This window comes from Vicugna pacos, chromosome 16, assembly GCF_048564905.1.
Source record: "Vicugna pacos chromosome 16, VicPac4, whole genome shotgun sequence".
NCBI lineage: Eukaryota > Metazoa > Chordata > Mammalia > Artiodactyla > Camelidae > Vicugna > Vicugna pacos.
Genome location: NC_133002.1, coordinates 8,866,308 through 8,889,793, shown reverse-complemented (window position 1 = coordinate 8,889,793; position 23,486 = coordinate 8,866,308). Strand labels below are relative to the sequence as shown.

The 23,486-nt window shown below is 46.4% G+C and overlaps 2 protein-coding genes across 10 annotated transcripts in view; both read right to left on the bottom strand.

The window, feature by feature from the left end:
• The window catches only part of LOC116279648 (leucine-rich repeat-containing protein 37B-like), a 42,521-nt gene extending 26,580 nt beyond the window's left edge, over window positions 1–15,941 (bottom strand). For 6 of the 9 annotated variants that reach the window (XM_072940564.1, XM_072940566.1, XM_072940568.1 and 3 more), the window contains exons 1-4: window positions 15,800–15,940; window positions 12,968–13,126; window positions 9,704–9,734; window positions 6,093–6,164 (exon numbers count right to left, since the gene is read on the bottom strand). In XM_072940564.1, the coding sequence (XP_072796665.1) occupies window positions 6,093–6,164; window positions 9,704–9,734; window positions 12,968–13,001 (137 nt within the window). In that variant the 5' untranslated portion in view covers window positions 13,002–13,126; window positions 15,800–15,940. Of the gene's footprint in view, window positions 1–6,092; window positions 6,165–9,703; window positions 9,735–12,967; window positions 13,127–15,799 lie in introns of all 9 variants that reach the window. The other 3 variants (XM_072940572.1, XM_072940573.1, XM_072940565.1) reach the window with 2 other exon arrangements.
• Window positions 15,942–17,730: 1,789 nt separating this feature from the next.
• LOC116283606 (lysozyme-like protein 6) lies at window positions 17,731–21,937 on the bottom strand. Its single transcript, XM_072940492.1, has 4 exons — window positions 21,891–21,937; window positions 21,279–21,482; window positions 19,329–19,407; window positions 17,731–18,005 (listed from the first exon to the last, which is right to left on the bottom strand). Exons 2-4 carry the CDS (start codon window positions 21,430–21,432, stop codon window positions 17,936–17,938), a joined length of 303 nt encoding a protein of 100 aa, XP_072796593.1. The 5' UTR covers window positions 21,433–21,482; window positions 21,891–21,937; the 3' UTR covers window positions 17,731–17,935.
• Window positions 21,938–23,486: the final 1,549 nt, after the last annotated feature.

The window sequence follows — 23,486 nt, the reverse complement described above, 5'->3', positions numbered from 1 at the left end:
CTGTATTAGGCTGCAAATGAAGCCACTTGATTTTTTTTCCCCATTAACATTTTTTTTGAAAATTAAAATGTACATAAAATATACATAATTGTTCACTTTAATAATTAGAAAATAAATCCCCATGTAACATCATTCACATCAAGAAGGAAAATGGCCAGCATCCCGGCTGCCCTCGCTGTGCTTCTTTCCAATTACAACCCTCTTCCTAGAGGGAACCACTAACCTGATTTTAATACTAATTTCCTTGCTTTTTAAATGTAGTTTTGCCTTTTATACATCAGCCATAAACAACACAATTTAGTCTTGCTTCTTGAACTTTATATAAGTGGAATCATATATGTATTGTTCTCTACATTCTTTCATTCAACAATATTTTGTAAATTTATTTTATTTTTGCATGTAGTATTGCATGTCTAGCTACATGTGGCTTCTACATACTTGACAGTGGCTAATGTGACTGAGTTGAATTCTAATTTAATTAAGTTAAATTATTGTTTAAAATTAAAATTAAAAAACTGACACTCAGTGTAATTATTGGAAAATGTTAAGTATGTTTGCAACAATTTGTGTGTGTGATACTACTTTTCAACTGTAATTTTTATGAAATCTAAACAGATAAACTTTAGCAACCAAGTTGAGATTTCAAAGAGTTAATATGGACAAAAACCAATGTAGACTCTCATTAATTTTTATACTGATTACATGTAGATATGACAATACTTTGGATATTTTTGAAGACAATACAAAAAGATGTAGACTATCTTATCAATAATGTATATAATGATTACATGTTGAAATAATAATATTTGGAATATAAGGGTTAAATAAAATACATTAACATTTATTTCATTTGTTTCTTTTTACTTTTAAGTGGCTACCAGAAATAGTAAGATTAATTCTGTGGCCTGCATTACCTTTCTGATGGAGTGTATGACTTCTAAGTGTGGGACTAACCACACTTTATTAATTCAACTACTGGTGGATACTGAGACTTTCCTAGTTTTTAGTTACTAAAAAGAATGCTGCTTTGAACAGTCTTGTATTGTATCCTGATACATATTTGCCTGAGTTTCTCTAGGATGTAACATGGATACAAAATTGTATTCTGAAGAAGTTGTGCTATTTCAAGTTGGCAGACTGAAACATGTCAAGACTCTACTCCTTCAACTTCCACCAAAATCCCTAAGAATGATAGAAAAGATATAATTTAAAAACTACAACCTTAGCTCAAAGCGAGCAGCTCTACAAATGCTCCCCAATCAGAAATGTCCTGTAGCTACCTATAGGGTGATTATTTGGGATAGGGTGGTAGGCGCAACCTGTAGCACATCAACCCTGCATCTTTGTTCCTTGACCCAGGCAGAAAAAAAAAAAAAAAAGATTCTTCCTCCGGGTCAGAGAAACTCATGTTAGAAAAAAGGCAAAGTCCCAGAACCCTGGAGGAAGGGTATGCACTCCCTGACTAGCCAGCAGTAGGTACCTTCCACTTCTTGCTTATGCTCAGGAGAACCCACTGGGAGTAACACGCCTCAGCAGCTCACTTCGCCTCTCCCACAAAGCTGGAACAGATGCAGCAGAATCTCAACTACAAAGATGAACTGTACTCAGAAATGACCAAACAATGGGGAAAAGCCAACTCTGCTAAGGACAGAAAACAAAAACAAACATAAGAGCATATAGCCCACTAATCAGAGTTAACAAACACAAGAGGACTCTAGAACAGCATAATTAGTAACCCCAGGCAGATGTAAACAGACAGTGCATCAGCTGAAAAGAATCAGCTCAAGAATATACAAATGAAAAGTTAGCATTAATTTAAAAAAAAACTCAGTAAATGAGCAGCAGAAATAATAGTTAAAGAATAAATTAGAAAACTGAGAGATCCAGCCAATGATTTCTCCAGAATGCAGAATGAAGGGAGCAGGAATGACTCACAGTCATGCCTGACACCTGGGTTTGCCCGAGGACTGCTAAGGCCTTTGCTTTGCCTAGTCTCACAATAAACACTAGGAACATGCTGCAGGGAAGAGGAGGTGCTATTTTGCACCAGTTTCCTCCTTTTCTTTTCTTTCTTTTTTTTTTTTTTTTTTGGCACCCATTTCTTAAACCTGCTAAGCAGGAAGGCCCATAACCAGTGCCTCCAAGAGTTGGAGGGAGGCAGCAGTAGGGAGCCAGTGCACAAGAAACTCTGTGAGATGACAAAGGTAACTTTCTCTTGCCTCCAAGAATGCCCTTGCAGGAAGTATTAACAGTTATACATCCTTCAGGAGCCTTGGGGATTTGAGTACATGCTATGTTGCCTTGTGAAACTATTTCCACTGAGTTCTGCATTCAAAATGTTCTGTTTTTCTCTCACAGTGTCTTTTGGTCACATTTATATTAATTCCACCTCATAGCATAATTCCTTCTCATAGATTATTTACTCACAGCTTATGAGAATTAACATGTTACTATCTGGAAACTCTGGCTGAAATCAAGGGCAGTTCTCAGTTATAAGGTGGCTCATATTATACAGGATATAGTTCCAAGCATTTTCAAAAGATCACTAAAACAGAAACACAAAAAACATAAATTCCCACAAAGAACTCTTGGAGCCTTGAGAATGCTTCAAAGACCCTGACCTCCATTTGGAATTGACCATGTTAGAAGGAACAGCAGTGATGGTCAGAATATATGTGAATGGTCAACAGGTGGTGCTATGACTGATTCTTTTCTCACCTCTGTTAAGTAGTTAAGTTTCATATTTCCATGGAAATGATCCAGAAAGAAAAAAAAATCAGTATGTCCAATGACATTTATAGTAACCCTTTTCATAAGTTAAAAAGTTGGAAAAAAACTCTACTTCCCTACATCACATAACAAAACTGTATGTGAACACCATAGATGACATACAAAGGTCATAGGAAACAATAATACATGAAAAAAACAAGGCAAAAATGAAATTCGTATATACTAATTATAATTTTAAACATTGACAAGGATTCAGTAAGACAGCAGAGACATGGCTGACCTTTAACTGTTGATGGCAGTGTCTTCTCTGATTGGCTGATGGCCATGTCAGACCAGCTAGAATCTGAATATCATAGAAGGATGGGGAGTAACCAAAGAGTATGTCTTTTAAATTAATGGGGTTTCTTTGTGTCAAGCTGTTTGGATGATAGGATAGTAAAATTTTTAAAAATAACAACAATACATTCAATCTAGAAGTAAAGTTTAGAGGATGAGTCAGTCACCAAAAAATTATCCCAGAAAGGAGCTTCAAATAAGCAACTAACAGAAATAAAATATATTGATCTGTAGAACTCCAAATATTCATTTTCACTGAAGCAAAAAATTTAAATTATAGGGAATCAGAGTTAAAGTCAGATCTAAAACTTTCTCACACCAGGAAAATACCAAAACCAGGCATGAACAAACATTTAAGAAACATCCATGTTTAACTTCTGACCAAGGTTAAGGTCTAAGGCAACCTTCTGAATTTCACATTCATTCTTGATGTAATATTTTTGACAATTATCCTTATCTCCATCTCTGTAACTTCTAGGAAATTGAGAGGGGTCAAGTTTCTTTTGTTTGTTTGTGTGACTTAATGTATAGTGCAAACAGTAGGCAATCCTGAAAGTGACTTACTCTCCTTCCTCTCCTTTCTTTCTCTCTAAAGCACTTATCAATAGTTAATATTATATCTATCTATTATATTTATATATTTATTTTTATGCATTTTTAACCCCCTGAGAACTGGGCTATTTGGTATCTTTCGTTCTTGGGCCTGTATCCCTGGCATGTAAAACAGTCCCTGGCACGCCATGGTTACTCCGTAAACATTTGTTGGATGAATTCAGGAAGTGACAGGTTACCAACTATCAGGTACTTTTATTTAAAACAAATCTTCCATTTATTAGCTACTTATCAGTATAGCTTTACAGAAACGTCTTTCTTCACCCTTACATTTGTGACTCAATCTTTTGAGACAAGAATCCTTTGAGAATTTCATAAAAGCAATGGTCTTTTTCCCTAGAAACCTGCACTTTCTTGAATACATGCAAAAATGTGCATGCAATTTCCATTTGTGGGTCATCCTTTTAGGGCAGAGGTCTGTGAACAGAGTCGACCAAATTCAGAGGCCCAAACTTGGAAGGGAAATAAAATTACATCTACATTTTCACAAATCTCTAATTAAAATTAGCAATTCCTTCCGTTATGAATGCAGGCAATTAGCAGTACAGTTAATTTGGTTCCCAACAGAAGTCACAAATCACTTCATATCACATATTTGTTGCAGATATCTCAAAATATCATTTATTCTCATCACTATCTTGGAATTATAATAGTTATTAGGTTTACCATTATTCTTGTTATTTAATGTGTTAAGAGAAGCATTTTTATTACTATATCACTAATTTTAAAAATATTCTGAAAATGATTTCGATGTAATTGGTTTCTTCTATTTTTCTATATTTATTAATTTATTTTACACTTAATAACATTATCCTAAGTACAAAAGGTTCTGCAGATAGCCAAAGAGATATATGTGGTGGGGGTGGGAGAATAAGAAATTCTGCTCTCAGGAACGACTGACCCTAAATTAGGAAAACTTGCTTATAAGGTATAAAACTCAAGTTGACTTAGAATTCTTCAAATCTTACCAGATTCATGTAACAGTGTATCAACTTGGAAACACATGCTTTATAAAAATCCATTTCTTAATTTCAATTTTTTTAAATATGTAATATATATTCACATGGCTCAAAATCCCAAAGGCATATAGTACACAATCCAAAGTTTTCCCCTTACCTCTGTCTCTCAGTCTACCATTCCCTTTTCTTCCCCAGAGAAAACTAATATTATCTATTTCCTTTGCCAAGTGACTTTCATTTTTCTTACAAGCTTGGGAAATAAAATCTCCAAGTCAGATATTATCATGAGAAATATAAATCACATATAGTACTTAAGAAATCTATTTAAAAAAAAAAAACTTCCCGGTTCTAGCATTTTTTCCTTATCAGTAACATATCAGAATATGGAGGCATCTCTTTAAGGGTAGCCATAATCCCTATTGTTAATTACTATGACTGTTATGTCTTTTATTATTAATTTAAAAGTCATATCTATAATTTGTCTATTCAAGTTGAACAAATAACACAAACTGCCATGAAAAATGCCAGTTAATTGCTTTGAAGGTAATTTTTTTCCTAAAATCACTTACGTATCTAACCTGACTTATCTACAAATCAACTAAAAAAAAAAACAGAAAAATGGGTAAAGGACAGACAACTCAGAGATGAAATACAATTCTTCAGCAAACAAAGGCTGTCAGGGAGTGCTGACTGGAGTGTAAACTGCCACAACTTGTTTGAGGGCAATTAAAAGTTTGTATCTACATAGTCTTCACCCCAACAATTCCATTTCTAGGTATCTATTCTACAGAAATACCTGACAGTTTCATAAAGATGCATGTACAAAATATTCATTGCAGCAGTGTTTGTAACAAGAAAACTGGACATAACCTAAACGTCTTTCAATAGGGGCATTATTAAACTGATATGTCCATACTATGGAATATTATGCAGGAGTTTAAATGAATGGGGCAACCTTCTATGTACTGGGAAGGAAAGAAATCTAAGACGTGTCGTGAAGTTAAAGAATCAAGTTGCAGGATGTTATCATTTATATAAAAAAGGATAAGAAAATCACACAACAAACTTATTTTGTTATCTGTAAATATGTATGTAGTCAAATACATGGAAAAGAGTCTGGAAGGACTGTTTTACTAAACTCAAAATTGTGTGGGTGGGGGATTAAGGCACAAGGAGGGTTTTCACTACACCTGTTATTTCATATTTATATATTGAGAATATAATCATGTACTACTGGTATAATGGAAAATAAGTTTAAATTGGTTCTTGCTTATTTGAATGAGGGCCTGCCAAGTTTAATTTTTTAAATAAACAGAATTTCAATCAATAGGTTGGTTTGGAATATGAAGGGGCAAATACCTTTTAACACAGCTGTTGACCTCGGAATTCTGGACCAAGAAGAATCTGACAAGGCAGTTCGTGTTTTGTATGCATATTTGGAGAGAATATACTCACAGTTTCTCAGTCCAGCGGTAAGGCTTCCATGTATTTTCATCAATGTAAGAAATAGAGTTTCCTTGCAAATCACTGTGAAGAAATACAGTTCATATCCTTAAAGAGGTAGGAATGAGAATGAGCAGAATAAGTGAAAGACTCATGGCAACCTTATGGGGAATATTCAAATGCAGAAAAGATCAGCTTTCTAATTCCCACAGCTTCTCAGCTTCCCAGTGGGCACAATTAATAAAGACATAATGTGAGGCCACTGGCACAAACAATGAGGCATCTCCTCAAAAGCTGAACTTCCTATCTGTCCAGTTTCTTGGTATATAATGCCAATTATTTTCAATGTAAGTTTTTTTCTCCCCAAATCACTTGTGTGTCTAAAATGACTCCTGCAAATCAATGATAAAAAAATGGCAAAAATGTATAATTATCAGCAAATAAAGAAATCTTAGGCCAGGAAACACCAAAGCTTTGGCTCAGTGCCCTGTAAATCTCTCCAGGTATTGGAAGGACAGGGGCAATTAGAAATTAGAGACTAATATGGAAATTTCTCTCAGACATATTGCATAAAGAAAAGCACAGATCACTGAGCAAGGAGTAAAGTTATTACCTCAATAAGGGAAAAATGCAAAGGAAAGAGCCTGGAAGGAAGGACACACATCCAAATAGTAAGATAGTTATCTTATGGGTGGGAGGGAGGGAGGGGAGAGAAAGTCACATTTTATTCTGTATACTTCTATGACATTTTCTTTTAAATAGTGAGAATGTATTCATGAGCTACACATGTTTAAAAGAAGCTGTTAAATGCTTGAGGTGCAGTTTCAACCACTAACTGTGGATGACTTTGAACCTTTACCTTTAGCTTTGTCCTCTTCCCTCAGCAACAACTATTCAGTTTATATGCACATGTTTCAAGGGGATCAGAAATAAGTCAAAACAGATACCTGTCTGCTCACCTGCCTAGGGGACATTTCCACTCAAACAGAAGCCTTCTGGTTGCTTTATGTTCATCAGTAAAACTTAACCCATCTCCTTCCCAACTGTATTTCCACCTGTTGTACCACCATCATTCTCCTCATCAACATATTTGACTTTTCTCTTTCCTGTACACCTCATCACTCAACTCTAGGCAATTACTAAATCTTGTCGGTTTTCCCTTTGTCATGCTCTCAGGATTTCCCTTCTACTCCTGTCACAGGCACGATAATTCAGCCCATTCTCACTTTCCTCCTAGATTTTGCTACAGCATTCTATTTGGTCTCCCTGAATCAAACTTCCCGCTCTAGATCACACTACATATGGAATCTAAAATAAAATTCTTGTTTTAATCATTTATCTCTTTTCCTTGAAAATTTCAACGGCTCCCTGCATCTTATAGCATATTTTTCAAACCCCAATTTCTGATAGTCAAGGTTTTTCATAAGCGAATCTTTCATTGCTGCCTAACCCAGTTCTTCACAGACTGATCTATTAAACACTGATGATTCCTGCAGACACACCTTTCCCTAGACTGTACTTTCTATTTTTACTCTAACAAATCACAGCCAGTCTTTCAAGATCCAGCAAAAGTTTTAGCTTATCCATACAGTTTCCCCTGACCTCCACACCCCAGTGATTCCAGGTTCTGGTTAATTACAGCACCTCTCTGTATCTCTTTTAATACTCAATTACACATCATCTCCCTTTTAAGACATACTCCCTTTCTTCCCACCTATCATTGTCATGTTCAGGAGACAATGCCATAATTCTGTGGCTTCTGCAGTACTTAGCCTTGGGTTGGGCATAAAATGGGTGCTATATATAGAAACCCAGGGGGCAAAGATGAGTTCTCAATACAACTGAGGGATCAAATAATAATAATGTATAAAATTCAGATATACACTAGGCACCGATATAAGAGTTTTACATGTATTAACTCATCTAAATTTCACAATAATCCTATGAGATGGTGACTATGATATGAGGAAACTGAGTCACAAAGCTAATAAATGGCAGACCTGGATTCACCCCACACCTAAACACCACAGCTGTCCCGTCACTCCCTGCTCTGCACTCCCGTCACTCCGCTACACTCCCACCTGCCACCACTAACCACTTGGCCCAGCGGAGCTCTGTAACTTTCCCCTTTACTCTGCCTCCACCATTCTCTTCCTCATACCCCATCACCCTTCCTCCACACTCAGTACCCCAACCCCTTGACCCCTGCAGTCCCAGGGCCCAGGCGCTACTGACCAACATGCCCAGGCCACGAGAGGCCGCGCCTAACGCGGGAACCAGCGGCCTGTGGGTTCAGTACATGGTTGGGTAGAAGGCTGGGCAGCCGCGGTTCCGCCCGTCGCCGGCTCCTTGGCAGTTGCCGCTTGGCCGGGGAGGGGCGGGGCCTGACAGGGCTCGCGCCTCCTCAGCGGCAGCCGCGGTTCCGCCCGTCGCCGGCTCCTTGGCAGTTGCCGCTTGGCCGGGGGCGGGGGTAGCTGGAGGCCGTCGCCGCCTGCCCCGGCCCACCTTGGGCCGCCCCTAGCAGGGGGTAGTTCGGGGGTTGAGGGGGGGCGGTCTCAGCCGGGCGCGCCTGCGCAGCGCACCGTCTGCCTCCCGCCGCCGGAGGGGCGGGGGGGGCGGGGAGTCACAGCACGCCGGAGCCGCCTCGCCGCCCCGGCGCGCGCGAGGCGGACATCACTGGACCCACAGCACCGAGGCAACACGGGCCGACCCTTCCCCTCTCCACCCTCCCGCGCGGAGGCAGGCGGGGCGCGGCGCGCGTGCGGCCCCTCCGTTCCCCGAGCTCTGGAACGCTTCCTCCCAGCCTCGCAGCTCAGGCGGGTAATGGCTGTGGCCCGTCCGCCTCAGCTGCGCTGCGCACGCGCAGTGAGGTTCCCCGTGAGCGCCTGCGTTCCTTCTCAAACTCAGAGATGCCGCGGGAACGGAGGAGCTGAATGAGAGCTGACTGGACAGCGGAAGCAACACCGGCCCGCAAGACCCGAATGAAGCCAGACCGGAGAGCCGGAGTCGGGCCGGGCGGGCGGGTCTCAAAGAGAGCTGGTCTGGCCCAGTGAGCAGCCGAGCTCTGCAGCTCCCAACCGCTGCTGGCCTCCCAGGGCCGGGTTCGCCGGAGGGGCGGGCAGAGGGCGGGGCGAGCCCGGCGAGCTCCGGGGCTGGGCGCCGCTTGGGGGCGGGGCCGAGGGGCGGGGCCTGGCGGCTCGGGGTCACCCCCCCAACCCCAGCCCCTGTGACCTACGCGATGCGGCGAGGGGGAGTGTCGCCAGTGGCGCCGGAGGAGAAGAGCTTGCCCAGCCTCTCGTCTCCCTCGGTGCGGAGCTCAGGGGGAGTGCCGAGGCGGAGACCCCCCTTGACCCTGGAGAAGCAGTGTGCGACATGTGGGAGGGACTGCGGGCCACCAGAGGAAGGCCTCGACCCCCAAGTGGACTTGATTTTGGAGACAGCGGACGTGGGTTATGCGTTCCCACGGGGCTCTGACTCTCAGGGCCCAGGTACTACTGGGGGTAGGGATCCCCCACTGCTCTGGGGTACCTGAGAGCAGCAGCAGTAACCCCCAGAACTGTCTCCCTGTGCACATGACTGCCCGCTCTAAGCTGTGGACACGGCCCTCACAAGCACATACTTACGTGTGGCATCTTTGTCTGGAATTTCTTGCACCTAAGGAAGAGGGAGACAGGTGGTGAGGTCCCTCCTTGTCTCTGCAATTATGCACTCTCCCCTCCCAGCCCCACTCTGTGTAACAAGATTCCTGTGTCCTTCCTGCCAGTGGTCACGGGGCTCCGAGCTCACTGAGCGGCCCCTGTTGGGGCATCCACAAGTGACTGAGGTCAGACAGAGAAGAGAAGGTGTGCTTAGGACCGAATCTCCAAATTCTTGGGTCAGAGACCGTGGGACTAATCACCTCTCTCCCTCCATCAGAGTCTCGGTCCCTGGCCTGTAACCACAGGCCAGGGCTCCCACCTCGATTCCCTCTCAACACTCCTTTCATGCTGGAACCCAGATATTCCTTCCTTCCATACCCCCCAACCTCCAAACATCATGAGAAAGGGAGGAGTGAAAATAGCTGTTGCTTCAGAATGACAGAACGATGGGCAAAGGTGCTGTCTGATCTCACTTACAATGTAAAATTGATTTAAAATAAAAAGTGGGAGCATCTCATCCTTCTTTGTGCAAAAAGCCTTTCCTGATTAGCCTTTTCCTTCCCAGGCCTGGCCCACTTGAAGGAGGGCTAGTGGCTGGGCAGGCACAGCCAGGTGGCAGGGGAACGAGAGGCCTGAAAGACTTGTTCCTGTCACACTAGGCTTCCCAAGACGTTTGCAGCCACAGACCTCCTGGACTGGCCTGCTCTGCCCCAAAGGAGCTGGATCAGCCTAACAGATGCTGAACGCCAATCCCCCCTCTCTCCCTCCTCCACAGGGACAGGAGGGAACACTGGGTTACCTAATCCAAGGAGCCTTCCAGCAATTATTTCATGAGAAACTCAAATACCAAAAGGTGTGCATGGGTGTGTGTGTGTGTGTCTGTGTGTGTGTGTCTGTGTGTCTGTGTGTGTGTGTGTACGTATGTATGTGTTTTGTAAGTAGCTCTCTGCACAGAGTGAGCCAGACTGCTCCCTGCATTCTTTCTCTGGGTGGAATCTTTGATAGAGACTAGGAGAGAGGCTTCTGCTACAGCTTCTGCCCCAAGTAGCACTCAGCCCCTCCAGGTCTGAGCACGGGAGCCTGGAGTTCGGAGACCCTGGTCTCTGCCAGAAAAGCCCAGCCACTTCCTTTGCAGGACCTGAGGAATGACCAGGTGGGGAAGTTTGGGAGGGACTGAACAGCTTGGCCCCTTGTCCCATAGCTGATGTGCACCTGGGCCTGTGCTTGGTCCGGCAGCATAGAGGGGAGTGGGAGCAGGCAGGGGTCTGGCCTTCTCTCCCAGCTTCCTGGAGAAGGATGGCTGGCCAGGTCTCTAGGCTGGGAACCCTAATGGTTAATAGATTCTAGAGACTAGCTTCCCAGGATCCATCCACACTCTCCCACCTCAGGCAGGTTATCTGGTCTCTCCTGATGTACCATGATGACATCTGGGAGGGGCTGGGCAGGGCTCCATCTGTGACTGGCAAGGGCAGAGATGGGGCTTGCAGTGGGTTTTGGGCAGGCAGTACCAGAATCAAACCATCCCCCTTGGCTTCTCTGACTGCTGACAGTCAGACCACTGAGTCAGTAGCTGGAGATGAGCCTAGGGGAGGAGAGATGAGGAGTGGGAGGAAGAGGGACAGAGGGGCAGGGAGAGAAGGAGGGAGGGAGGAGGGGGTGATGCTGAGGTGGGGAGGGGGTGATCGACGACCAGTGCTACCCAAGAGCTGGCTCCATGCCACTTTGGGGGGAGGCTGCAGCTTGCCCCAGGCCCCAGGGGCTCCTCACAGCCATCCCCTCAAGGCCCCTCCTCCAACCCTCCCCCAGCTCCTGCCGGCTACCAGACTGTGGAGGAGGTGAGGGCTGATGGACCCTGCTGAACTCCCTCCACATTCACCAGCCCTGATGTCAGCGGGCTAGCAAGGCCGACCTCCCACTGGGTCCCAGGGGCTCTGGCACCCACCCTTCCAGCTTCCCTTCCCCTGGCTGTGACCTGCCCACTGCCTGCTGGTCCCTTGATCTGCTCTGCTGCTGGGCTGGAAGTACGATGTGGGACAAGGCTTCCTGAGTCCCCTGCCATCACCTCACACAGTCAAATCCTTGCCAAGCCCAAACCACGAAGCCAGGAGATGAGATGGGGAAACGGAGGCCCCGGGAGGAACAGGGACAGGCCCGAGGCCACAAGTAAGGTCCACAAAGACAGGACCAGAACCCAGGGCCCTGCCCCTAGTCCCAGCAACCCTCTGGGTCAGCAGTCAAATTCAGCCAAGCCTGGGCAGCTCCTCCTGCTCCCAGTTTGCCTGGAGGCTCCAGTTCCCTGGAACTGCTCCTCAGAACTCTTCAGAACCCCCTCCAGGCCCTCCGGCACTGCCCCCTGAGGACCATCCCTCCTCCTGTCAGTCCTGACTGCCCTCCCACTCCCTCAGCTTCTCCTCCCCAGGGACCTTCCTGAGTGGCTGTTCTTTCCCTCACCCTTTAACCGTGGTCCCCAGGGCTCTGAGCTGGGCCTGGCCCCTTTCACCCGCAGACCCTTTCTGGGTGGTGTAACCCACCCCCACCTCCATACCGATGACTCCTGCTTCTCCATCCCCAGCCCAGCCCCTCTCCATATACCCACCAGCCTCCAGCCCTCAGGCCTGAGGGTCCCACCCCCTCCCCAGACTCCTCAGGTCCTAAGAAGGCACACAAGGCTTACAGGGCGGGGAAAGGGCATAAGAAGTGGGGTGGTGCAGGCCACTGCTTTCCTGGGCCCACTTGTCAGGCCCACTCCTCCACCTTCTGCACCCGAGTCCCCGGGCGTGGGTGAGGTGCATACACACACTTGCGTGCACGCGTTGGACCCCATCCTCAGAGAGCTGGGGCTGTCTGTCTCAGCTGTTCATCCATCCCCACACTGGAGAGACAACTGGCTTTAGAAAGTGCTCTGTGATGATGAAATCTTTAGATGATGATTCTGTTGGGATAACTGAAGGCTACAAGAATTCTGTATTGGAAAGGACTATTTTAGCACAAAACAAATTATTAACCAAAAATGGGGGAAAAAATTTTCCCTCCTAAGCTTGACAGGTCGTCAGCTCTAAAATTTTAGAGTTAAAGGTTCTATCAGGCATTGCCTAAGATAAGAACCTATATGGCAAGGCTGAAAAACTCTGCTGAGGGATTTAGTTGCTTAGCCAGGGTGATGATGTAACTGAAAAAAAGAGTTTTAGAAAGAAAGGAAAAAGGAGAAATCCCACCCCCTCACCACCCACCACACACTGGAAACCAGACCTTCCTCCAGCTTGTGCAAGGGTTCCTCAGCCATGCCAGCTCCAGGACTCCTGCCCTCGTAGGATGGCAACAACACCTCTAAAGCACAGAACTCCAGGCTTTGCTTCGATGTTGTGCCACAGTATCTTCATTTCCCCTTTCTTCAAGGTCAGAAAGATCCTGAAGCCGGTAGAATTTTGGTGATGAGTTTTTTTGTTTTTTGTTTTTTTTTTAATGGAGGTACTGGCGATTGATCCCAGGACCTCATGCATGCTAAGCACATGCTCTACCACTGAGTTACATCCCTACCCAGGACTCTGAATTAAAGTCAATTCTTCAAGATATTTTCTTATTATAAGTAAAAACTAAATTCCAGCAAGCCCACTTAATAGTAGAGGTGTCCTGTTGCTTCAAAATCAAGTAAGGCTCGCAAATGAATTACTAGATATGGACAACTATTTTTTATTATATACCATACAGATACTGGAGAAAATTATGAACACCACCACCAAGTCAATGAGATTATCGTTAATTCTACATGGAAGGTCAATGCTCAGAAACTCGTCTTTCACATCTCCCCACTACCCAGTTCTAATCTTCTCTCTGAAGTCTAGGATTTCAATGTTGAAAGGAGTCTGGTTAGTCAAAGAAAATCTACAGTTTACCTTTAAGATCCTTTTTGACCATCCATTGAATCCAAAGTAGAAATTGGCCAATTCTTGGCACCTGGAGCTGCTTAGGGCAAGGGCATTAAGTTGAACTGCCTTATGTCTGGTGCCCAGACGAACCTAAAGACCTAAGAGGCCTAAAAATATCACAACTTGACACAGAGACTTATTTTGGATACACCTGAGATTTATCAATACCAATTTGATAAGAGTGGTTGTGAAGATTAAATAGGACCACAGTTTAAGCAATCAGTTCATAGGAAGCCCTAAATAAATATTACTTTTAAATCAATACTTTCCTGTATCACTTTCAGGGCCTCTGATTAATCAGAAGGTTTCCCTGACCTCTGGTGGTGAAGGTGATGATGAAAGCAACCAAGGAAGTCCTGCAGAAGCCTATTCCAGGCTTGTGGGTAAGCAAAGGAAGTAAATTGTTTTAGTCCGGTCATCCTGTAGCTCCTGCCCGAGAATATGAACTGAAGGGAAGATAAGATGGACCTGCCACTGAAATAGGACCTGAATCTGTAGCAGCCCTGCTCCCCAAGTTACTAACCCCTGTGAGAAGGAACACACATACCTCTATACATGTTATAAGCAACTAAATTAGCATTCTTTTAGCATCATCTGCATTAGCAAGCTTCTTTGAGAGTCCAAGTATCTCGTGTTAACTCTCTAAATAACTTATACATTACTCACATTGTAAAATGACTATAACTTAATCAAAAAAATTTAAAAAATAAAATTTAAAAAATTTAAAAAATAACTTACACATTACTGTGGATTTCTTACGTTGCTAGTTTTCTTATGTCTCTATCTCAACTTTAGATAGGATGTATAGAAATATATTCAAAGAAATTTAAATAATACAAGTAAAGTCAAAGCATTATGCTTTTTTCTTTTTTCATTCAGCCTCCTTGCCCACAAGACGGGAGGACGTGGTTAACTCCAAAAAAAATGGGCACAGATGAAGAGGCAGACAAGAAAATCATTACAAGTCTCTGCCCAGGGAAGGCAACAGTGCCAGGTGTCTCCTTGAGGATATGCACAGGACGGTTCTTCCCTCACCAGGGGACCAGTCCTAGGAGTCCAATCTCCTGCTCCAGGAGCTAGGTGGTAGCAGAGCCAGCCTTAGGCTGGGTCCCACCCCTGGCTGGGCTCCTGGGGCTGGCCTAGGCTGCGAGTGGGCTCCCTGGGGGAAGTGGAACCAGCAGAGGAGGCCCCTGCTAGGGGAAGACCATGAAGAGAGAACAGAGCCGCCCTAGCCCTGGTCCCCATCATTCCATGCTTCCCCCTGGTCTAGATCAATCTGACCTGGGCTGACCCTCCCTGCCCCACCCCAGCCCACACCTTCAGAAGGCTGGCCTGGGGGGGCCTGTGTGAGGCACTGGCCTCAAGACCTGATTCTGTAAGGTGTTGACAAAAGAAAAAGTACACATCGAGGCAACAGGAGAGGAACAAAGCAGCCAACACTGGAAGGGACTCAAGACACTAGGACAATCCCATCCCCTACACTGGGGCACTGGAGCCCCAAAAGCCTGCTGGGCCCTCCAAAACTGTAACAGCCCCTAGAGACCTGGACCTGCCCCTCTCTTCATAAAGATCTTTCTCATCAGGGCCTCCTCATCTCCTGCTGGGTGGGGAAGAAGGGGCCCAGCAGACAATGGGGGAACAATCCTTCCATCCTGCCCTTCCTCAACGCCTCCCCAGTGCACTCCCCTCAGGTTCCTGGGCCTCTCCCTCTGTAAAGCACACCACAAACACATCACTCTGTTCTGAGCAGATAGCACCTCGGTCACTTCTCAAGACCTGTCCTTAGTCCCAGTACTCAAAGACGGCCCCTAGCCCCTTCTCCCTCTCTATTCCACACCAGCAGGTCTCACCCTGCTCCTAGTCTAATTCACGCTATGAAGCCAGCTACTCTGCACCCCTCACCTCCAATGGCAACAGACCTGCTCCATGCCGCACCTAAACACCACAGCTGTCCCCAGTCACTCCCTGCTCTGTACGCCCATCACTCCGCTACACTCCCACCTGCCACCACTAACCACTTGGCCCAGCGGAGCTCTGTAACTTCCCCCTTTACTCTGCCTCCACCATTCTCTTCCTCATACCCCATCACCCTTCCTCCACACTCAGGGCCCCAACCCCTTGACCCCTGCATTCCCAGGGCCCAGGCGCTACTGACCAACTTGCCCAGGCCACGGGAGGCCGCTCCAGACGGGGACACCAGGGGCCTGTGGGCTGAGTACATGGTCCGGCGGTGTGGGGGTGTGGGGGTCTGGCGGAGGCTCGTGCCTCCTCAGCGGGCGCAGCTGGGTGGAGGAGGGGAAGCTAGAGACAGTCGCCTCATGCCCCGCCCACCCTCGGGACGCCCCACGCGGTGGGGAGGGGGCTCAGCCGGTAGCGCCTGCGCACAGCACCGCCTGCCTCCCGCCACCAGGGGGGCGGATGTGAGAGGGGCTGGGTCAGCTTGGCGGAGGTGGAGCGGCAGCGGTGCTCTGACCGCTCCTTCACCCCTCCCACTCCTGCCGGGTCTCCGCCTCTAGCTTCCCTGAGGCAGCCCCACAGCCTTGAATTTACTGCTTCTATTCAAGTGTGTTTTTAGGGTAGAGTCAGTCCAAAGGGTGAGTTTACAGGATCAAGTGGTGCCGACGTTTTATAGCAGCTGGCTTCATTTCCAAACTCCCACAGAAGACTAGAGTACTAGATAGTTACCACTAGCTACCCACAGAACTTTAAAAATTTAAACTTCCCAACCCTGTGGAATGTGACCACTAAAGATGAAATCCTTTGACCTAAGAGTGTTTGCATGAGTTTTAAATATATCAGGGTATATCTCATTAAAGCTATCAACTGTCTAACATGAAGTCCTTAAAAAGAATTCCCTGACTTTCCTTCGTGATTTTGGTAATTATGTATGTGAGCTGGTGGAGGTCAGATGATGTGGGAAGTTGGAGGCAAGGTGAGGAGAGATAAATTTGGAAAAAATTGGTCCAATTAGGGCACCAACACTGGAGCTTCTGGTGCCTGAGAAGCAGCTCTAGGCATCCTAAAAGTCGGCTATGTTCCTGGGGAAATAAAACAGATCCCTTGAGGTTTCCAAACAATGGTCTTCAGACCCATACTGGGCTGTGATGAAGTTTTTACTAGTTCTCAGCAAAATGGGAAAAGAGCAATATAATCAAGGTTTAATTTTTCCCACAGAACAAAATCTATTCCTTTGTATTATCCTACAAGTATGACTTTCCTTCAATTTGATGCTAAAAATTATCTATGAAAAGATACTAATAAAGGATAGCTGTTTTGATTAATACTTAGGCATTAAAATAAAAAGTTGGAAACTTTCACAGTCTTAATTTTTTTTTCTTTGACATTTGACTGGTCTGTGAAATCCAAAAGTCTGGGAATCACTGAATAGTCAAGTCACTCATTTGATAGCTGAAGGAGTTAAAGCTCAGAGTAGGGTTATGAGTGGCTCAAGATAAAACCCCAGTTTAGTCAGACAGGACTGATGGTGGCTCTGGGCAGGGCATTCCTCCAACTGTCCCTTTTCTGTCTCTGCAGTGTCCTTAAGCAGGTTTTACTCCACATCAGCACCTTCCAAGCAAAGCAGATCCTGAAGCTTTTTTAATCATCTAGATTCTAGCCTACTCTCCCAAAGTACCCCCAAATCACTGGAACCTGGCACCTGACACCATTTCTTCCCTCCCTTCCACTCCCTTCTCCACCTCAATATACCAGACCCTTAGCCCCACCCATGGCCTACTTCTGAGCTTTTACTTCAAAAATAGTTGGCTTTGGAGGAATTACTTAGATCCTGATACTGTTTCAAACCAATAATTATAGATTTTATTACTACTGTATTCATTGTATGTATCTATTCATTGTCTCCATTATGCATATGTGTCTCTGCTTCCCCAGCTAGATTATGAACGCCTCATGAACAATAGTTATGCTTTATCTTCTAGTCCCTAGCACATTCCTACTCTATTAGGTATGCAAATACATGTGGAATTAATAATGAATAAATTAACACAGTCTTTGCACAAGGAATGATTTAAAAATTCCAAAAATACAGAAACTTCCTCATTATGGTCTTCTCGGTTTGTAAATGACAGTCAGGGAACCAGAGGCCTGGGCCTAGATGGGAACAAGGAGGAAGTCCTAGAACATCATCTACTTCTGGGGCTCTGGTCAGTTTTATTTGTAAATGGAAGGGAAGAAAATAACAGGAAGTGGAGGCAAGAGGAAGAAGAAATGAAGAATTTCAAAGTGAGGAGAGGAATTCTGGAGTGACTCCACCACAGGCCTGTCCCCTGCCTCATCCCAGGTGGCATCCTGTCCTCCAGCAGGAGAGTGGCCGGCCTGCACAGTGCAGCCTGCATTTTACCCTGTGGAGAGAAAGAAGACTGGCTCTTGCTTCCACCTTACCAGCTGCTTCCCTGACCACATGACCCAGAACTTAGTGAGGCTTCCACGCAGAGCGACGCCCAGCATCCCCTTCATTCCCAGCAGTCTAATCTGTCCTCCCTTGGCCCCTCTGATTCTTCCCTTAAATTCCCTTGTCCGTGTTGTTCGCCCTCTTTCCCCATTCCGTTCGCTTCTACATTTCTTTCTTTTTTCTTTTTTAATAGATGTACTGAGGATTGAACGCAGGACCTCCTGCATCCTAAGGATGCACTGTACCATGAGCTCTACACCCCCCACCGCAGGCTTTTAAAATTTTATTATTATTATTTTTTATTTTGCTTCCACATTTTCAAATCCTTATCTCCTTCTGAAGGAGAAGAGGACTGTGTTACAGGCCTGAGAGTTACTAAAACAAACAAACAAACAAAACACCCAGAGGCAACCATTGACTTTCTTTCCATAATAATCATCAATGTCCCTTCTTTTGCCTGTGTTTTTAGAGAATCCAAGGCACTTAACTCTTTCTGCTTTCCAGTTTCCCATAGAGGCAGCCACTAATATTAGTTATACATCTAGTTTGAAGGTCAGAGAAGTTAAGTAACCATCCCAACATCTACCGCTGGTAAACTGACAGCTGGGGTGTCTGTCCAGCTGATGAACAACACACTTATTCTAGAAAATGTTGCAGCCAGTTATGGAGAGAGGGCCCTGTGGCAGCCAGGTTTTTATAGCTTCACTGCTCCCAGGCCTACGGCTGACTGAACCGAGCGGGGACACGGGATCTGAGCTGAACCCAACAGATTCTCTACCTCAAGCACTTGGACTGGGACTGAGCCTAGCCCGGCTCTGTGTGGTTGCTTAGGACATTAGCCCATAGATTCAGGGCAGACATGGTCCTGTGGGTGGTAGAGCAGAGAAAGCTGGTCTGCAGAGGAAGTCATACAGCAGATACACCAAGAGAAGCAGAAACCTGCCAAGGAAAGCTTGCTGACGGTTTCCAGCCCTGCTTGCACCCTCTTCCTGAGGCCCAACCTCACCCCTTGTGTGGGCTCAGTAAGACCCCTTGTCCTCTCAGACTAAATCTCCTTCAGCTAGCTCAGGCTGTTCTGTCACTGCAACCAAAAGAGTTTGGTTTAACACAGAGTCAGAGGAAGAGCCAGATCCCGGCGTTCCAAGCCCTGCCACTAGCCCACATTTTTCTAGACTGTAGAAGACATCTAGGCCTGGCCTAGTGTCCCTTTCTCTGTCAGCACATCTTTCTTAAGACCCTTCCCACTAGCTTAGTCCCACAGGGTCCTCCTCACCAGTTCTTCATGCCCCCTGCTCCAGACACAAGCTTTTTTGCACAGTTGATGATTGAGTGAAGGTTGGGGCTCAGCAGTCCTGAAAGGAAGAAGGAGAGTACTGGTGAGAGCACAGGGGACAGTCCCGAAGACTGAGGCAGTCACTGGCTCTCCCCGCACAGGCCAGGCGTGTGCCGCCCGGAGGCTGAGTACTTCCAGATGGGGCAGGGCCTCCCTCCTAGAGGCCCACTGGGGCATCCATACAATGGCTGCTGGAGGTTGGGGGGTGGCTGGGGGTGGGGGCAGGAGGGACAGGAAGCCTGAGACTTGGGCTGGTTTACTACCATACTTCCTAGCCAGAGTAGATGGTGATTCACCCCAAGGTGTGGAGGTTCCTAGGGAAAGCACAGAGACCAAGGTAAAGTCATGCTTAAGGAGGGAAGTTCCTCAGGTGAACAAAGGAGGACATAAGGGACACAGTCATGGGCCAGTGGAGCCTCCTGGATCAACTCTGAGTGGGGAGTTTATCCTTGGCCTTTGGTTAGACTACTTGGTGGTAAGAGCTGAGATTTCAGGGCCACCAGTTTGGCATTCAGCACTGGTTCTATGAGCCTCAGTTTGCTCATCTGTAAAGTGGGGATCATACTAGTCTGTACTACATGGCAGGTTGGATGAGATGAGCTATGCATGTTAAGTGCTGAGGACATAATCCACTCTCGATAAATGCTGGCTGCTGCTGCTGCTGCTGCTCTACTGCAGCTGGCCGTGCAGAGACTATCTGGAGCCTGAGGAACACTGTGGCAACTGCTATGGATGCGCAATTAGGGACACTAGTCAAACCCTCTGCTCAGTAAAGGGATTCCCTGATTCCTTGAGCCACCCCACCAGGGGCCATTGCCAGGCTGTGCGTAGGTAAAGGAAGTCCTGAGCATACAGCCTGGTCACCTCTCTCACCTCTCCCACCCCGGGGCCCCAGCCAGAACTTGACAGTCCACGTGACAAGGGTTTTCCGTGTGACTCTGGTAATTTCTGCACCAGTCATGGCTGTTGATCTGGAAGATGCCATAGTCAAAGCTGCCATCTGTATTTTCATTTGCCTTTGTTATGTTGAAGTCACTTTCTATGAAAGCCAGGCACAGCCATTAGAACAGGGAGAAGGGGGTTTTTAGAGGGGACTAAGCTGAGGGAGAAGGGAGATGCAGGAGAAAGGGAGGCCAGGAATCAGAGGAAAGGACCAAGGCCTGACAGGCTGGATGGGGCTTGCGGGCTACAAACACCCATTATCTTCTCCTCTCATCCTTCAGTGCATCCATCCACCCACCAGCAAAACAGCCTATCCGTCCATCTGTCCAGCCGTGCTTTCTGCCCTTAACGACCACCTAGTGTGTGCCAGAAACTGTGCAAAGCCCAGGGAGAGACATTGAGCTGGATCAAATGCAGATGCTGCCTTCAAGGCACCTATAGGATAAGAATGAAGATATGTGCCTAAAAAGCCCACAAAGCAAGATGAAAGGAGAGAGTGCTGTGAGAGAGATGTGCACAAATTCTGGGCAGAAGGGAGATTTCTCTACCATGGAGTAGGATGAAGCCTTTACACAGGCTGTTTCCTCTGCCTGGAATACTCTTCCCCAAGATGTTTGGAGGACCAGGTCCTTTACTCCATTCAGCACTGCTCAGTGTCACCTCCTCAGAGAGGCCTTCCTTGACTTCCTCTTGTGTAACACTGTCACCCATCACTCCCCCTGCTTTACTCTAGGCATGGAGGAGAGGGTCTATGCCTCCTCTTCACACAATACATTCATGGAAGTGTAATCTGCCTCCCTCCCAGATGGGGGCGCCTGGAAGTCGCTGCGCCTCCCTGCTCAGTCTGGGAGCCCCTTAAAGTCTGTCTCTTTTGACGCTGACTCCTTCCAGGCCCAGCCTGGCCTTCTGCTGGAATATTCCCACAGAAGAGTCCCCAGGAACCCCGACCTTGGCTCTGGGGCACCGCCTGGGTGCAGATGGTGGTCTTCTTGAGCGTGCACTGGTGCCCGCAGGCCTCGTCCTCCTCCACGATGCCCTTGCTGCTGACTGAGGGCACGCAGGTGTTGGCCCCCGAGTGGATGCCCGAGTCATAGGTGTACATCTGTTGCTACTTGGTCACTTTGATGGGTTGTTCGATCAGGTCATTGGTGGCTGAGGGGACACAAAAGAGAGGCAGGAAATTAGCTGGCCCTGGTGGAGCATCCCATCACCTGGACCAGTCCCCATCTTCAGCCTCTCCTCCTGCCCTGTCCATCACCCCCTACCCCACCACAGCACCAAGGGCCCCAGTGGGCTGTGGAGGAGGTAGGGTGGGAGGCAGAAAGGACCAATCCCAGGGAGGGACTGCCCAGGATGGGATGCCTGTGTGTGAGTCCTGGGCTTGGATCTCTGACCTCCAGCCCAGAGTGAGGTGAACCTGGGGGGTGGGGAGGGGCAGTAAAGGGGCAGATGCCCCAGCCCAGCCCTGGGCTCCCTCTTCTGGCTGCCCTTGCCTGACACCCCCAGAGCAGGAGAAGGCACTCAGGGCCTCCAGTAGCTTCTGGGGTCTCACAGACTCACCCCCATCCACTGGGCCCCCTGGGGAAGGCTGCAGAGGTGAGGCAGCTACACCCCAGGCGCTGGGCAGGAAACCAGGTGGGGCAGGGAAGCAGTCAGACAGGTTTCTCCGGGGCCCCAGGCTCCCTGAGAGACTCCAGGATCTCACTTTCCTGCAGATAGGGCAGGATCCCAAGTGATCTCAGAGGACCAGCCCTGAGACCACCATCTCTCCAGCACCCCAGCTCCTGGAAGCCTTTCCCAGAATTTTGAGTCCCACTGACCAGGTCCAATCTCAGACACATGCTCCTGGGCAATTCAGTGCTCTAAACTTTCTTAGAAGCCATGAACAGTACATATATGTAAATTAAAGAATATATGTGCAGTGAAAAAAAAAAGAAGAAGAAGAAAAAGATCTATCAAGCCATGAAAGACATAGAAGAAACTTAAAAGACATATTACTAAATGAAAGAAGCCAGCCTGAAAAGGCTACAAGCTGTGTGATTCCAACCAAATGACATTCTGGAAAAGGCAAAGCTACAGAAACAATAAAAAGATTATAGTTTCCAGGGATTCGGGGAGAGGGAGGGAGGGAGGAATGAATACATGGAGTACAAGGGATTTCTAGGGCAATGCAATTATTCTGTATAATTTTATAGTGGTGGCTACATGTCATTATGCATTTGTCAAAGCCCTTAGAAGGCACAGCATCAAGAACCCATTAGTGAACCCTAATGAAAACTGTGGATTTCAGTTGATAATAATGTGCCCATGTGGGTTCATCGATTGAACCAAATGTGCCTCATTGATGAGGAATGTTGAGGGTAGGGGAGTATATATGTGTGGGTGGGGAGGGCTATGTGTGAACTCTGTATTTTCTGCTCAGTCCTGCTGTGAACCTAAAACTGCTCTAAAAGAATAAAGTCTATTAAAAAAATTTTTGAAGACATACTGTAGACATTAATAAAGACAAATGACTTTACAATTTGTTACATTTGGGAGGAAGCAACATCTAAAATGTTAGACATTTTCTTCGCATGGGAAATGGAGAACTTAGACAAATCAACCTGCCACTTTTTAATACCACCGTGGTCCTTCAAAAGGAGAGGTAAGACTGAGACTTCACAATTCTAAGAGTCAATCTCGTGGAACTTGATGTGCAACTTCTGCCCCCAAGGAACCAACCAAAAGCCATTTGTAAGCAATTAAGTGACAACTGACAATACTTTTCTAAGAGCATTGCTTAAAATCAACCTTGGAAACATTCAACCCCATAAAAATTTACCCAAAAAATCCCAGAGGGGGAGTGGGGAAGGTTTACCAGTTCGCATTTAATTTGGTTATTGCTGATCAAAGAAAGAAGAAGAAACAAACAAACAAACCAAACCAAACCAAACCCTGGTATTAGTCAGACAGGCAATGATGATGATACCAACTAAAGGACATAATGTAACACGATGGACCAAAAGGTAATGACATAAAACAAGCCATACTATGCATGACAAGAACAGGGACAGCCTGAACCACAAGCTGAGTTTGTGAGCATGCGCAGTTAATAACTCTGCTAAGCACCCTCATGGGCACTAAGTATGACAGCTTATCACGAAGAGGATAAAGCTT

What these genes read in the sequence shown, in the direction of transcription:
- LOC116283606 (XM_072940492.1), bottom strand. Translation starts at nt 21,432, where the DNA reads ATGTACACCTATGACTCGGGCATCCACTCGGGGGCCAACACCTGCGTG. An exon ending in GGCGGTGCCCCAGAGCCAAG is followed by an intron (nt 19,408 to 21,278) that starts GTCGGGGTTCCT and finishes TCTTCCTTTCAG; the next exon opens with GACTGCTGAGCCCCAACCTT. An exon ending in GCAGGGGGCATGAAGAACTG is followed by an intron (nt 18,006 to 19,328) that starts GTGAGGAGGACC and finishes TTCTCTCCACAG; the next exon opens with GGTAAAATGCAGGCTGCACT.